The 14734-nt window shown below is 40.2% G+C and overlaps 2 protein-coding genes across 3 annotated transcripts; one reads left to right on the top strand and one right to left on the bottom strand.

Annotated features, from left to right (window-relative positions):
• Positions 1-1884: 1884 nt before the first annotated feature.
• Positions 1885-5565, top strand: rnf146 (ring finger protein 146). Its single transcript, XM_038275794.1, has 3 exons — positions 1885-2053; positions 2564-2621; positions 3737-5565. The coding sequence occupies exon 3, from the start codon at positions 3749-3751 to the stop codon at positions 4901-4903; it is 1155 nt and encodes a 384-aa protein (XP_038131722.1). The 5' UTR covers positions 1885-2053; positions 2564-2621; positions 3737-3748; the 3' UTR covers positions 4904-5565.
• Positions 5566-7371: 1806 nt separating this feature from the next.
• On the bottom strand, positions 7372-12925 carry echdc1 (enoyl CoA hydratase domain containing 1). Of its 2 annotated transcripts, XM_038275797.1 has the most exons (7): positions 12893-12925; positions 11669-11781; positions 9433-9605; positions 9210-9352; positions 9085-9137; positions 8704-8784; positions 7372-7948 (listed from the first exon to the last, which is right to left on the bottom strand). In XM_038275797.1, the coding sequence occupies exons 2-7, from the start codon at positions 11731-11733 to the stop codon at positions 7540-7542; spliced, it is 924 nt and encodes a 307-aa protein (XP_038131725.1). In that variant the 5' UTR covers positions 11734-11781; positions 12893-12925; the 3' UTR covers positions 7372-7539. The 2 variants fall into 2 exon arrangements, with proteins under 2 accessions (XP_038131725.1, XP_038131726.1); XM_038275798.1 differs by lacking the exons at positions 11669-11781; positions 12893-12925 and having other exon boundaries at positions 9210-9348; positions 9433-9575.
• Positions 12926-14734: the final 1809 nt, after the last annotated feature.

The raw sequence follows: 14734 nt of genomic DNA, 5'->3' as shown, positions 1-14734 counted from the left end.
TTATACAGGGAGACATAAATGTATATATCTCTTTTAATTAGCTTCTTTGTTTATTCACATTTGTAATAATTAGCTTATTTATTTATTGTCAGTTATAATCTTCAACTTTATTTATTTATTACTTTTTTAAGTATTTATGTGTATTTTATAGTATTTTTGTCTGTTTTATTCTTCCTTTGTATTCTTTTACCCTCGGTATTTCTTCAAGAGGGGCATCTCAACATTTGAATAAACCTTAAACACTCAACCTTAACTCTCGGGACACTGAATCTCCATCCACAAAGAAGCTGCAGGAACTCACTCGCCAGGGGATTGAAATCCCTGGTGGAGATGGAGATAGCCAGGCAATGCACCGGTCTGGTGAACAGTGATTGTAAACAGGGTTGTGAATCCCCATTGAGATGACCACTCCTTTTAATGATCTGGTTCAGTGAGTTCCCGCTCCTATGAGCACAAAGTTATAAAATGTGTCCTTTGCAAACCTCTGGGATAAAGTGGATCAGAATAAAACTGATCATTTTCATTTAAGAGAGCAGATATTTAACAAAACAAAGGAAGGCCCATGTTTTGGGCAAAATGTGGCAAAAATGGCCCTGTTAAGGCTGGGAAAAAACACTTGACAGACTTTGGTCAGTGTTTTAAAGGTCAAAGAAGTGGAGGTTACCCTTTCAGCTGTAGAAAACATGAAACACAGAGAAAGGATCAAGTTTTGTAATGGTAATGCTGGTAAACATGGTAACTTTGACAGAGCTGCAGGAGTGAGAGTTAGTAGACAGGACACATTTCAGGTTTTAAGACCATGTACCCTTAGGCCGAACATATCACTCTAAGCACACCGTCCCAGTGAAACATGGTGGTGGCAGCATTATGCTGCTTTCTTTTTCAGGAAGAACAGTTATGCTAGTTTAGGGTTCATGGGTATTTGAATGGTATTAAGTGCAGGGCAAAGAAACGTAATTTATGCTTCAGATATTTAGGTTTTATACTTCTGAGAAGCTGATGTTTCTTAGGAACAAATAGCAGAAGTGCTAAAGCTAACCCTTTTTACTTCCTTAATATAAAAAAATAACTCAGCTAAGGTCCTTTTCAAATGTCATGTAGGACCTAAATAGCCACAGAGAGAGATATAAATGATAAATAGTTTCCTCATACAGCATCTTACATACATAGTGGCTATATACCCATGACAGCAGTGTCATACTCACTTTTTTATCTTTAAAAGAGCATATGCCTGTATTCCATAACGTGGAATGTATTTTTTAGTCTCAAGGGTCGGATTAACTGCTTTGATGGGACTGCATGAGCTCAACACTTATGCCCTTAATGTTGACAGAGAAAGTAATACATACATGTAAAATGGAAACAAAAGGTTACATAGTTTCAAGCAGTCTCATCTATTCTCCTTTGCAAAATGGTTCAAACTCTGTCAATAATGGACAAAGAGCCTCTGTGAGCATCAGTTATCAAGGCTTGCCACAGATTAAAGTCTGGACTTTAGCTGGTCCATCCTAACACATAAACATACCTTCCTCATTTGTTTGCATAAATACACATCAAGGTGTCCTGTATTTAAATGCACATTTAATTGAGCTTACTCCTTTTTACAACAGCATCTATGTGTGAAGTCTGGTCTAAAACCTTTTTTTAAGAGACAAGCTTTAATGCGGCATAAGCCTGTAATTTATTTAAAGAAAAGGAAAATTGTAAATGCTAATTTACTTATTTATTTTTCTCAGTGTAAAGTTTTCTCCTAATTTTGGATAAATATATATATATATAAAAAAAAAAAAAGCTGAAAAAAAAACATTTAATTCAATTTAATTCATCTAAATGTAATTCCTCCTCACGTCGCTTGTGATTGGACCATCTGGATGTGACGTCCTCTGACGTAAAGACGCACTGTAACGTCGCCTCCTTTATCTCAGCTCCTCTTTGAGAGGAAAACAAAGCCTGTTAACATTGGAAGTCGATATATTTGTGTTTTCTCACACGGCTCTTGTACCACTATTTTGCGAGCGTGAAGAAGGCCAGTAGAAATAGATTTAAAGATATGGTGAGTATTTAATCGTTATGGGGATTTTGTCATGTTTATGTCGCCCTCCTGAAACAAGCTAGCTCCGTCAAATGAGATCCGTCTATTTACTGGAGGCTGAACGCTTTGCTCAGATAGTTCTAGCTAACTACAGCTGGCTTTACTATTTATAAAAGCTTTTTAATAACTGGGTTAAAAATGGCACTTCTGTTTAAACCTCTTAGGTTAAACACAACATATAACTATGTGCGCAGCTCTTATTTGTGAGCGATACACTAATTATCTGCAGTGCAACGTTAAATATGTCACAACAAACCTTTTCATAAGGACATATTTGCTAAAAAGTGGGACAGTCCCCCAAACCAACCCTCTCCCCAGGCATTTAGAGCTAAATAAATAACAGTGAACTTTTCATAGCTTCATTTTTAATACTCCGAAGCAATTCTTTCCTGTTTGGCTGATAATAAATCTCTATAACATTGCGTACCTGTGTCCAATCTGCTTCAAGATTTATCTGACTTCTTTCCACAGTGGGTGGTTTGAAGGTCCAGAGTTTCCCCTGATGATCCAACTGCATTGACAACTCTAGGTAAGTGTTTTAATAACATATGTAAGTGCTATATAATAACATTTATATGCCAAAGGTGAACTGAAGGGTAGTATTGTTTATTTCTTGTTGTAGTGCGTAATAGTGCAGGGGACAGAAATAGATATGTGGATATACATTTTTTTCTTTTTCACAAATAAGACTGTAAAAATAGCCCCATTAATCAAAATCACTGAAATAAGAACTAGTGCAACAACTAGTAAAGAATTAATTCATTTGTCATGTTTACAGGTTTGTTGTATCACCCAGTACTGGTCATATTTAAGCATAACAGTACTGATCATCAGTAAAACCAGGCACATATTGACAGGTGCGGTTTAGTTCCATGTATTTGCTGTTTTTGTTTCAGGAGAGGATTGGTCTTGTGGTGTGTTTGGTAATGTGACCATGACTGTGATGCACATCAGGATTGGGGATGTTTAACTTAAGCAGAGATGTCAGCACTGTAGAGAAATGTTATAGGATATAGCTGTAATTTTCATATGGATATCTGCCTGCATTTTCATATCGGGGCATCGCTTTTTAACTTCTTCAAGAATCAAATCAGTGATCCAAATATAGAAAGAGTGTGTTGGATCTCTACCCACCAGGAACGGTGAACTACAAACTAAAATTGAATGTCATTGATGAGGAGTAACCCTCCCAGTTTCTGCTAAAGCATCCAGAGGTTAACCATCCAACAAGACAACACTGAGGTCACACCCAGAGCAACAGCTCAGTGTTTAGATCAAAGCATTTTAGAATGGTCTATTTAAAGCCCAGATCAGTTTTTTAAAGGCAAATATGTGGTGAGAACATTGATGGTAGCCCCGATTCTGTATCTAATCTGAGAAAGCTTTCAACTATTAGACTTTGAGAAACACTCTGACTGATTAAATAAGATCGATCCAGATAGGATTGCCCAAAGTAATTGTTTGCTAAACCCTTGAATATTAAAATGTGTTTTTAGTTTTTTTGAAATTTTGAATTTTAGTACATCCAGATGACTATTAATAGAAGCGGATGTGATGGAATTTAAAACCTCAAACACTCAGCTGACTGGATGACTCCTCATTTTATACAGTGAGGAAAACTCAACAATGTGTCCTTTACTACAGGACTCGATCAGGATGGCTAGCTGTGGGGAGGTCGACCACTCTGTGAGCTCTCTTCCATCCAGTAAGAAAGGCAGCAGCAGTGGTGCAGGTGGGAGTGGGAGCAGCGCCGAATCCTCCTGCTCGGACTCCAGCAGCTCATCCCCTGCCCTGTCTGTCCCAGAGTGCGCCATCTGTCTGCAAAGCTGCGTCCACCCGGTCCAGCTGCCGTGCCACCATGTCTTCTGCTTCCTGTGTGTTAAGGGGGCGTCATGGCAGAGCAAGCGCTGCGCTCTCTGCAGACAGGAAGTCCCAGACGACTTCCTGGAAAGGCCTACGCTCCTCTCTCCAGAGGAGCTGAAGGCGTCGGCGGGAGGGCGTGGCGGGGCGGCGAGCGATCACGCCTGGTACTACGAAGGCCGTAACGGTTGGTGGCAGTATGACGAGAGGACCAGTCGTGAGCTGGAGGACGCTTTCTCCAAGGGGAAGAAGACGGCGGAAATGCTGATCGCTGGCTTTTTGTATGTAGCCGACTTGGAGAACATGGTGCAGTATAGGCGCAACGAGCATGGCCGCAGGCGCAAGATGAAAAGAGACGTTATAGATATTCCCAAGAAGGGGGTGGCCGGACTACGATTGGACACGGATTCTGTTGCCGGGGCTCTGGGCTCAACAGGTCGAGAAAACTCTGCAGATGGGGCCGATACCTCAACAGGAGCGGCGCAGCCACAGGCTGCTGGAGCTCCCTTTGTGGTTTCAGCCCCCTCAGCTACTGCCCGGCCCCCAACTTCCCTCGGGGGTCAGCCCGGCCCCAGTACAAGCCCCTCTGTGGAGGACAGTCTTTCCCAGCTGCAAATCAGCCCCAGGTCCATCCCTTCCCACGACAGGTCTGAGGGTGGGGAAGGAGAGGGGCAAGATGATGACGAGGAAGAGACCTCACCCTCCAGGTCCTCTGACCCCCACACCTCTGTGGAAGAATCCGGTTCTGGAGACTGGAGCGATGACGAAGAGGAAGAGGAGGGAGGGGACGGCGATCATGCAGAGGCCTGGGAGGACTGGCCGCAGAGACGAAGACAGACTCCAGAGGACAGGGGGCCTCCTCGCGCAGATTCCGCCTCTCCCCCTCCGTCTTCCCATAGCAGTGGGAGGTCCAGGATGCCTGACGGTCAGTGTACAGTGACTGAAGTGTGAACCCGTTCAGATCAATTTATGCCGTTTGCTCAGACCCAGATCTGAGGTGGGAGGCTTGTTTGGTACCAGAGGAACGAGGCATGGCGCGCTCATGTTCAAACAACACTGCATTTCATTTTTAATGTCTGGCTCTTAATTTGGAAGGATTAGGATTCGTTTTCAGCCCGTCTTCAAAGGCGGCCTCAGGCTGCCAGCAGTTCGCCATCATGCTCTCGATCGGAGTGTTTTAGTTCTGATAGGTTGGGATCTATTCAAACTCAGACGTTTATATCTTCCACATCATGTGAGAAACGTTTATAGGACTTCCTGTGGTTTCAGATGTCTGTGTACTTTAATTTAAATGCATCTAGATTGTTATTCTTTTTAAGTTAAACAAAGCGACACTGTGAACTTTTTCAACCCGTTCTTCCCAGATCTAAACATTTAATGGCTCGGACTTTAAACTCAGTAAAAATAAGAGTCCTAGTAGAAATGAAATTATCATTTTAATGAATGGTTTTATTTTGATCATCTAAAAGTTTCTTAGCTAACAGAAATTTCCTCCCATTTGTCCTGAATTTGATTAATAACCTGATCGAGGTTTCTAACCCTTGAATTAACTAATACCTCTGGGATCATTTCAAATGCTCACAGGTAACAGAGCTGTTTTTTTTTTTTTTTTTTTTTTTTTAAGGATATATCCAATATATTTTACCTACATAAAGAAAAACAAACAAGATGGAAGTTCAAAGAAGCTGAATATTTACCAACATGCTTAATTAGGAGCCACTGAATGTGTGGCTGCTTGCTTTGGATTTTACTTCAGATTAGATTTATTAAAACTCGAGTAAATAACAGGATTTGAACTGAATGTAAGCATAGAAGTCTATGTGTGATCGATTTTATTTCTGCCCAGCCTTAAGGAATTGGCTTTTTAATGTGAAATAGTCTTTTTACTTTAAAGCAGCTTCTTGCTGTTGCTAATCTCTGACTGAACGGTTCTCAAGTGTGAGTTATTGTGATCTGTCCTTATTTGAAAGTCCTTTTATTTAAACACTACTGTGTGGATGGGAGGATGCAAACAAGTGGTGTTTTTTTTTTTTTTTGGTTTGCATTGCCTTTGGCAGTTAAAATGATGATGGGTTAGCTCCTGCTGATGGCCATCTTGGAGAAACTTCAAGTGATGTTATTTTTCTATGAATAATCTGCTTGTTTTTGGATTTTCCATTCTAAAGAATAAAGTTTTGTGCATTTTGTTTTTTGGCTTTAGCCTTTTGTTACATGGTTTGTAATTTAAGAATAAAGTTTTTCATTTCATCATGCTTAAAATCTAGATTTTGTGATCATTTCTCAAGTATCTAAAGTGGTCCATCTTCCAGTAGCAATTGCAACAGTCAGGATTTTACTGCCTTGAACAAGAAACTCGCACAAGGTTTAGACTGAGTCTAAAAATAAACTCTTATGCTTCTCCTGATGATGAAAATATGCCAAGCTTGTATCTTAATGATAAATGGCTTTAAGAACATTTTCGTCATATTCTTTAGTGAATAATCTCCCGTATAGAGCTCCCTGAACATTTAAAATGATGCATAACTAACATAAAATGCAAATTTGTCTTAAATTAAAAAAAGAAAGCCTGAGGGAAATTTAAAAGTCAGATTACCTTTTGTATGATTCAGTTGTAGAAAAGCATAATGTTTAATATAAAAGCTCCACTAAGTTTTATCGCATTTGCCTCAATGACTGAGCAAACTTCCTGGTGTTGCTGTTGGACTTAAAGTCGATGTGAGGAACCAAAAAACAACACAAACCAAAAGCCTTTCCGGATCAGGGATGCCTTAGACCATCAGAAGCTGTTGTGGCTTTCTGGAACAGAAACACGCTGGTTCTGAGGAGATTAAAGGTGTCAGACCCAAATGGGTCCTCTGCTCATCAAAGCTGGAATCTGATTGACCTTTAAGCTCTTCTTACTCTAAATGAAATAAGTCCAAACTTATCCTCATGTCTAACCTGAACAAAGCTTTCCTTAGAACCACACAAAGACTAACAATCAGATTTCATGATATTTGTTTTTTACACTCTAATTGATAAACTCATGAGTGTCTCTAAGTTATATGCTAATAGCAAATGCTAATCTACTGCTCTCCTTTATCTTAACCTCTCCTGGTTTCCAGCTACAGTTGTTACTCCAACATGGCTCTGATGTATCAGAGCTTCATAACCTCGAAGTTAGGTTCAGTTTGGCTCGTTCAGTGTTCTGCAATCTGACTAGTAGAAATCAAGTCGATGCGTTCAGCACCGATCCAACAGAATCCCTGAAAGTTAAAAATGGCGCTGCTCAAACACATGCAGAAGGAAGGATGTGATGTCAGACGAATATCAATCATAAATTCTAGATTATGAAATGTCTAATTAATTTTTTTATCTATGTGTGAGGAGGGTACATAAATGAAACCTAGGCACCAGAAAATACAGATAACAAAGAAAAGACTTTGTTGGTTGTTTTTACTTGTAAATAAAGTACCAAAACTGGTTTCAATCCAAACAATTAGCTGCTGCCCTGCAGTCGGATCGTCCCCTCTGAATAATCTCACCACCTCTAACCCAGGACAGCGCACATCTCAGCTGATCTATCTTATCTAAACAGATTTTATGAGTTATTTATGTTTGGACTTGCTGGCCAGGGCTTGAAGATTAGCCGGAGCGCCCCATACTGTTCCAAACACCTCCTTCTCTGTCTTCAGAGCCTCAGACAGCGGGAGCTCTCTTCCCGCCAGCACTACTTTCTTCACCGCCCGAATCACAGGGACCGGTCCTTCAGTGTAGCGACTGAGCCAGTTTTCCGCCTGCTGCCGGGGACTGTCCGCACCCTGGTCAGCCTCCAGGGCTCCATCTGCCAGTCCAATGTCCAGGCCCAGTTCAGAGTCCACCTTCAAAGCACCGCCTAGCAGCTTCAGAGCGTTCTGGCTTCCAACAATGCGGACGAGTCGTGCAGCGCCGCCCCAGCCTGGTACCAGACCCATGTGTTTATGGACAAACTGGATCACACTGCCAGAGGTCATTAATCTGTTAGAAAGAGATGATAGTCAATAGGTTAGGTTTGGTTAGATAGGTTATCAGAGAACACGTCAAAGAAAAACAAACTAAATCTTCTGTGTTTTAGATTGAGAAAAAAGTGTTCACTAATGTAATCTTCAGGTCTAGTAGAAAAAAAAGCTATTCTAAATCTATATGAATGAAGCTTAAAGTGCAACAATTGTTAAAATATCAATTAAATAAAACTGTTAAAATACAAAATAAAATCAAAGGCATCTATCAGTTGCCGTTTTTATTCCAGTGCAAATCATAGTTCATTTGTCATAAATTTGTTTTGTATTATATCTTTTGTAAAGAGACTCTCTACCAAAAAAAAAAGGTTATTATAATAAGGAAAAGGTCCAGCCATCAGTTTGTGACCTTCAGCTCAGAGGTCGTTGGGTTACCCAGAAAAACACACCAGCTGTGGATCAAAAGTTAGCTTTACAGTTTCTAACTATATCTAGTTAAAGTCTGCACTAGATGTTGTTGAATAACTGTTAAACATTCCATGCAGGTAATTTTAATTAATTTAACTACATTAAACATTTATCCTTCATACCATTCAAATATATTTGTGACCAAAAAACAAAAAAAAACCTAAAGAAATCTCTTCGGGGATATGAACTTTAAGAACATAAAAATTCAATCTGTCATATCTAATCAGTTTGTATGTTTGTTATTTATCTATATTAATTTAACTCTAAATAAAAACATATGTTTGAAATAAGGTGTGACTCCATTACCTAAAATCACAGGCAGTGGTGAGTTCAGCTCCTCCTCCCAGAGCTCTCCCTTCAACCAGAGCTACGGAGATCAGAGGCAGCCTGCCGAGGAGAACACAAGGTTATTGTGGCTAAAACTAATTATTCCCCTTGAACATTTTTACATGTTATCATTTAAAACCCTTTTTAATTGGGTATTCAAGGAGTTTATGCCACAGGGTTATGTGCAGCATTTGAATGAGACTTGGAGTAAAATGGGCCTAATCTGAGGGCTGATTGTCTTAATGTGACAAAATGTGAAGAAACTTTAAGATTATTATAAATACTTTTGCTTAGTAAAATATGCTAATGGATTCATTTTTTAGTTTACAGAAGAACTAAGAGGAAATCTTGAGGGTTTACCTGAGTAGTCTTGTGAGAGCATCCTGCATGAACATACACATTTTCATCCCATCCTACGAGGAAAGAAAGTGTTAATTTAGACGGCCAAACAGAGCAGCCATTAATGGAGAGCGATGAAGCAATACCTCGGGGTTGGATATCGCTCGGACAGCGTTAAGGTCGGATCCAGAGCAGAATGTCCCGGCAGCCCCCTGAACAATAAGGCCTTTACCTTCTGTCCAGCTCTCCAACTGGCTCACCCTGTCCTCCAGATCCACCATCATGCTGCCTGACAGGAGGGGAATAAACTTAAAACACCAGCCTGGACTCCAAAACTATCATCTCCAACAGAACATCCAGAGGTCGTACCAGAGAAAGCGTTCATTCGAGCGGGGTTGTTGACAGTCAGCACGGCGATACCGGAGTCCTGCTTCAGCAGATCGACGGAGCCTCCAGGGAAGGCCCGCAGCTTCTCTCTGATCTCTTCATGATGGAAGCCATGGATGCTGGAGTGAATACAACCACGGCTCTGTCTCTGCAGCCTGTAAAGACAGAGCAGCTTCTCTTATTTCTCCTACCAGGAACCTACCGACCAGTGATGGGACTAACGGCGTTGAAAGTAACGGCGTTACTAACGCCGTTACCTTGTTTTAGTAACGAGTAACCTAACTAATTACTTTGACTGTAACTATAACGCAGTTACCATTGCAGACACCCCGTTACTGCGCGTTACTCAGGTCGCACAATGAACCTTTTTTCATGATAGGACTCGTGCGCAGCTGCGTGAAGCTGACACCCCACCCACGTCAAAAAACTCTGCAAATAGACTGAATGGTTAGTGCAACGTTAGAGCAGATTTGTGCAGAAAAAAAATATTGTTTGTGCTACTTTTGTTTAAGAGATATTAAAGATTATTTTTTAGGTCATCCAGAGGTGCGCGCCTTGTCATGAGAGAGGGGAGGATGGGAATGGCTGACGTATAGTCAGATTCCGTCTGTCAGTTGGGTAGGTGGGTGTTTCTGCTGGCGGGTGTTAACGTACAGCACACACAGAGAGATGGAGAGTGAGGAGGATCCAGCAGCAAAACAGCGTTTTCCTGATGGAAATACCGGTGTTACATGGAGCTGCGTTTCCCCATCACATACTTTTTCCTCTGCATCTCCGCACAGCGCAGGCGGCACGATTCACCGCGCAAGCGACAGGAAACGCGCATGCTCGCTAAAGGCGCGCAACAGTCGCCCTGTGCTCGTGCCACAGGAGAACTATGGAGAGCGTGAACGATCAAATGATTAACCTGACGTCAGCCAGAAATGATAGCCTATATGGAGAAAGGGAGAAATATGGATGGATGGATGGATGGATGGATGGATGGATGGATGGATGGATGGATGGATGGATGGATGGATGGATGGATGGATGGATGGATGGATGGATGGATGGATGGATGGATGGATGGATGGATGGATACTCTGCCTTTTCAACCTACTAAATTTTTTATTTTAAACATTATTTGATGGCCTTTGTGGCAGGGATGGAGATCCATATTTTATGTCACACGCAGAGTATAGATCTAGATAGATAGATGGATAGATAGATGTCGCAGTATCTATAACAACCCAAACACACAGGATTTCAGAATTAGACATCCCCAGTTATTAATTTCACCAGATCTGAATGCCCTGCTAAAAAACTTCACATAGCGTTCCCCCCTGATGTCATTTACGTTGAGTTGCAATAAATGCTAAACTCTCTGCAGGTTCTTGTCTTTGTCGTCCGCTCTATTCAGCTGGCTTTGGAAACACACGGTGAGAAGGTGGGGGCCGGGTGGTGAGGGTTACGGGGGCGAGAAACGCAAAAGTAACGCAATAGTTACTTTTACTAGTAACTAGTTACTTTTATTGTGGAGTAACTCAGTTAGTAACCCAGTTACTTTTTGGGAGAAGTAACTAGTAACTATAACTAATTACTTTTTCAAAGTAATGTGCCCAACACTGCTACCGACTCTACTTAACAGGAAGGTTACAAGTTAATTGAAGTGCAGTTAGAGGGAGAGGGGTAATGAAAAATAAGTTTTACTTCTTCATACCCCTTTTCAGATAATTTATATTAAATGATGTTAGTTATCTGGCTGTATATAAAGACAGATTTATTTGGTGGAGGGCTTCGTTTCTGTTTATGCTCAGTTGAATTTAGTTGATGTTAACTGCTCTCTTTTGTGTGTATTTGGTTGATTCATTTATTGCTGTTTGTCAAAATTGTCTAAAATAATTTACTATTCATTTAATTTCATTTTTTAAAGCACAAACTAGATACATGGGAGGATGTTTTTCAAATCACCAAAGCGCAGCTTGTTTTTTCCCCCTTTTTTTTAAAGGCAACAGTTTTAATGCTTCGTGAGAAATGGAAGCTACTAATGGGCTTCAAAACAAACAAAGAACAGAACATACATGTCCCGGATATATGTTTATCCTCATATATATATTGGCTTCTCTGATAGTAAGCATTCGGTTTGTGTACATATGTGGGTTAAGATGATGAATTGCTGATTTTATATAAAGTTTTTTTACTGAAAGGAATACAATAAATGCTGTGTGAAGTTCATTACCTGACCATTAGGGCACAACAGCTGCTGCTCCTCATGAGCTGTCTGTTCAGGATGCAGACGACCATCCTGCAGCCAGATGATGAACACGGCGCCAACTACCTCACCACTGCTCACTTTGATGACATGAGTAGAAACAGGTGATACAAACACATTTCCTCTTATTTGGACTCTTTTTCAGCATAATGTATATGTATTGTAGCCGCAGAGCTCTATAAAAATATCACACAAATCCCCACTGAAAAACATGGTGGTGTCTGCATCATGTTGAGGGGCAGGGAAGCTGGTCGGTGATGATAGGAAGATGAATGTACATAAAAGCTCATTCTAAAGGAATACCTATTGGAGGCTGCAAACACTGTGAAATGGTTGAGATGGAACCGTAGTCATGTGTTAAAAAAAAGAAGGGTCAAGTCAAAGTTCAGACTTAAATTCAGGAAAGAAACTAAATCAGGATGTTCACAGAGAATCCTCATCCAATCTGAGTGAGACTGAGAATCTTTTGATCAAAGGCAGGCAACAGATGGAGCCAGTAGATGAGCACAGCTGGTAGAGTCCCACCACTGAGGACCTGCACTGAGAGGCGACAATGAAGTGTTGACTTGGGGAGACAAAAAATGTTAGAAACGGTTCTCTCTTTCCTTTACACATTATTATAATACGGCCATTTAATTAGAAGGGAGTATTTAATTATGAGAGTCAGAGTCTAGACTCTAATAATGATTTAAATTGCTATTGGGATTTTCTTTTTGCTTGCTTGTGTTGTTCAATTATTTTATTTATTATATTTCTGTTGTTGTTACAATTACAAACCCAGCTCTGATTTCCAATAATTAAAGTCAGAGCACATCTTCCCACAACATATCTGTACTCATTGGTGTTCAGCTATTATTTGTGTAACAAGTTGATGTTGAAAATAAAAATAAAAGCAATATTAGATGTTAATTTATTGCCAAAGTCAAATATTTACTCAACCTAATATGGGTGGTAGACAAAGTGACAGAAAAGTGCGAAAATAATCCCTTATAGAAAGAAAACTTTTAACATTTAATAAAATTTAAGGAAAAAATTTGTTCTGAAGTGAACTGAGGAATATTTTAAGACCTTAAATATTTTTACATTTTAAAATACACGTATAGGACAGAAAATGTCCACATCTTTATTCCATAATCCACAATTAAACCCCCCCATAGGTATTCGGTGTGCCAACCTTGCTAATGTACCTACCCGACAGCCGCGTGGTGTCACCTTTAAATCTGCACCACTAGGAACTAGAGCTACGGAAAAAAAACCCGCTGAGCCGTTAGTGTATGTTATTTCTAAAATCTACCACACGATGGCGCCATAATTCAAGTTTAAATGACTTGCCAACAAACGTATGTTTTCCTGCTAGAAGAGATCCATTAATGTCTATGGAGGATATCTGACACAAACCCAGGAATTTTCTGCTGAGGCAGCAGCTTAACAAATATTCAGGCTGACTAACGCAGCTCTGGGCTCAATCCTATCACTGAACTATTCATTTTACACAGTCAATATTAATACAATGTTCTAGGTAACATAATATAAAAGGAAAACAAGTATCATTTTTGTTGAATGTATAAAAAGATTTGGGTTGGGAGTGTTCCATTTCTCAGATAGGGAGAAATAGATTACATATTTTATTATTTTATAACTACAGACTTTATTTTATTGAGAATTTTAAAGAGGATGAACATGTTAATCCAAATATTGTTATTTTTTAAGTAACAATAAAATGATGATCTTGAAAAAGCTATGAAAGGGGCCTAGTATAGATTATCTTCAGCCTTTGTCCTGTGTCTGGGGGATCGGGGCCTGGGGGGGATGGAATGCTGTCGCTCATGGCTCCAGATGGGGCCACAGCCCCATGCTCTTGGGGGGCTTCCTTTGTAACCCTCTGGGTGGGGGCCTGGTTGTCTCCACAGTGGTCTTCCTGGTCTCTGGGATGGCTGCTGGAGGACTGGGTCTGAGGTCCTCTCTGCCCCCTTTTTTGGGGAGCAGGGCCGGTAGCGGGGGCTCCAATGCTTCCACAAGTTTTCCCTCAGGTTTGCAGACAATTTTTGTCTTCTACAGAAACAGCAGTTGAGTATAAGTTTTTTGGTCTTTCTTCTCTTTTTTCTTTCTCTTCCCCTGTCCACCTGTCATGTTTGGCATTACTAATCTTACTTCTGTGATAAAAATAAATCTCAAATAAATAATAAAGCAGTACTGGATGATCAAGGCAGGTTTTTCATCCTGACAAGCCTCCCTTGGCAAAGCAAAAGTGTTGGGCAGAGCACGGCACTCATATTCTAATTCTGTTGCCATAATGAACATGACGGGGGGGGAAGAAGAAGGAAAAGAAAGTATAGATTATCTTCAAGAGTGATGTTTTTTCTTGCACGATTCAATAAAAGTTCAACTTTAAGAGTTAAAGTCTAACAAATGTCCTGCTAACATATTCTCTCTACTGAGCTGTGGATTTCTGGTGCTCCTCCAGAGTTACCATGAGCTTCTTGGTCTATAACATAAACAGATCAGCTCACCAGGAGCCGATTTAGTGGAAGGTAGTAAAAAGTGTGAAATACTTGAGGATAACAGCACAGAGACCTAAATATTACCAGCTTGCACACTAACATTCTCTGCATGTATGGTAAATAATTATGGTTTAAAAAAAAAAGTAAGTTAGGTAAGGTTGACATGAACCATACTGCAACAAAATTACCAGAATGTTCTCTAATGGCAAAAAAGTGAGAAACAAATGGCTGGGAAGTGTGTCCCATTTTATGTTCTCTGATCTGATTTATGTCTCCCGAGGGCATAAATCTTTCAACTCCAAACACACTTCTACTACTGCTATTTAGAGTCCTCAGAACCCAAGTGAAAAAAAACACTCACCTCAGTGTTACAACTTTGTGCTTAACTTCTATATATATTTATATACTAAGTTTAGGAAAATACTTTTTTCTTTTTCTTTTTTTAGTTCCTTTAAGACTGCAAATTGAAAATAAAAGATAACCAACATGGTGCCTTTGCATTGTATCCAATGCTGCAAATGAGTGAGGGGTC

This window comes from Cyprinodon tularosa, unplaced genomic scaffold (assembly GCF_016077235.1).
Source record: "Cyprinodon tularosa strain WSP-4 unplaced genomic scaffold, ASM1607723v1 ctg98, whole genome shotgun sequence".
Classification (NCBI taxonomy): Eukaryota; Metazoa; Chordata; class Actinopteri; order Cyprinodontiformes; family Cyprinodontidae; genus Cyprinodon; species Cyprinodon tularosa.
This window is presented reverse-complemented; position numbering and strand designations above follow the sequence as displayed.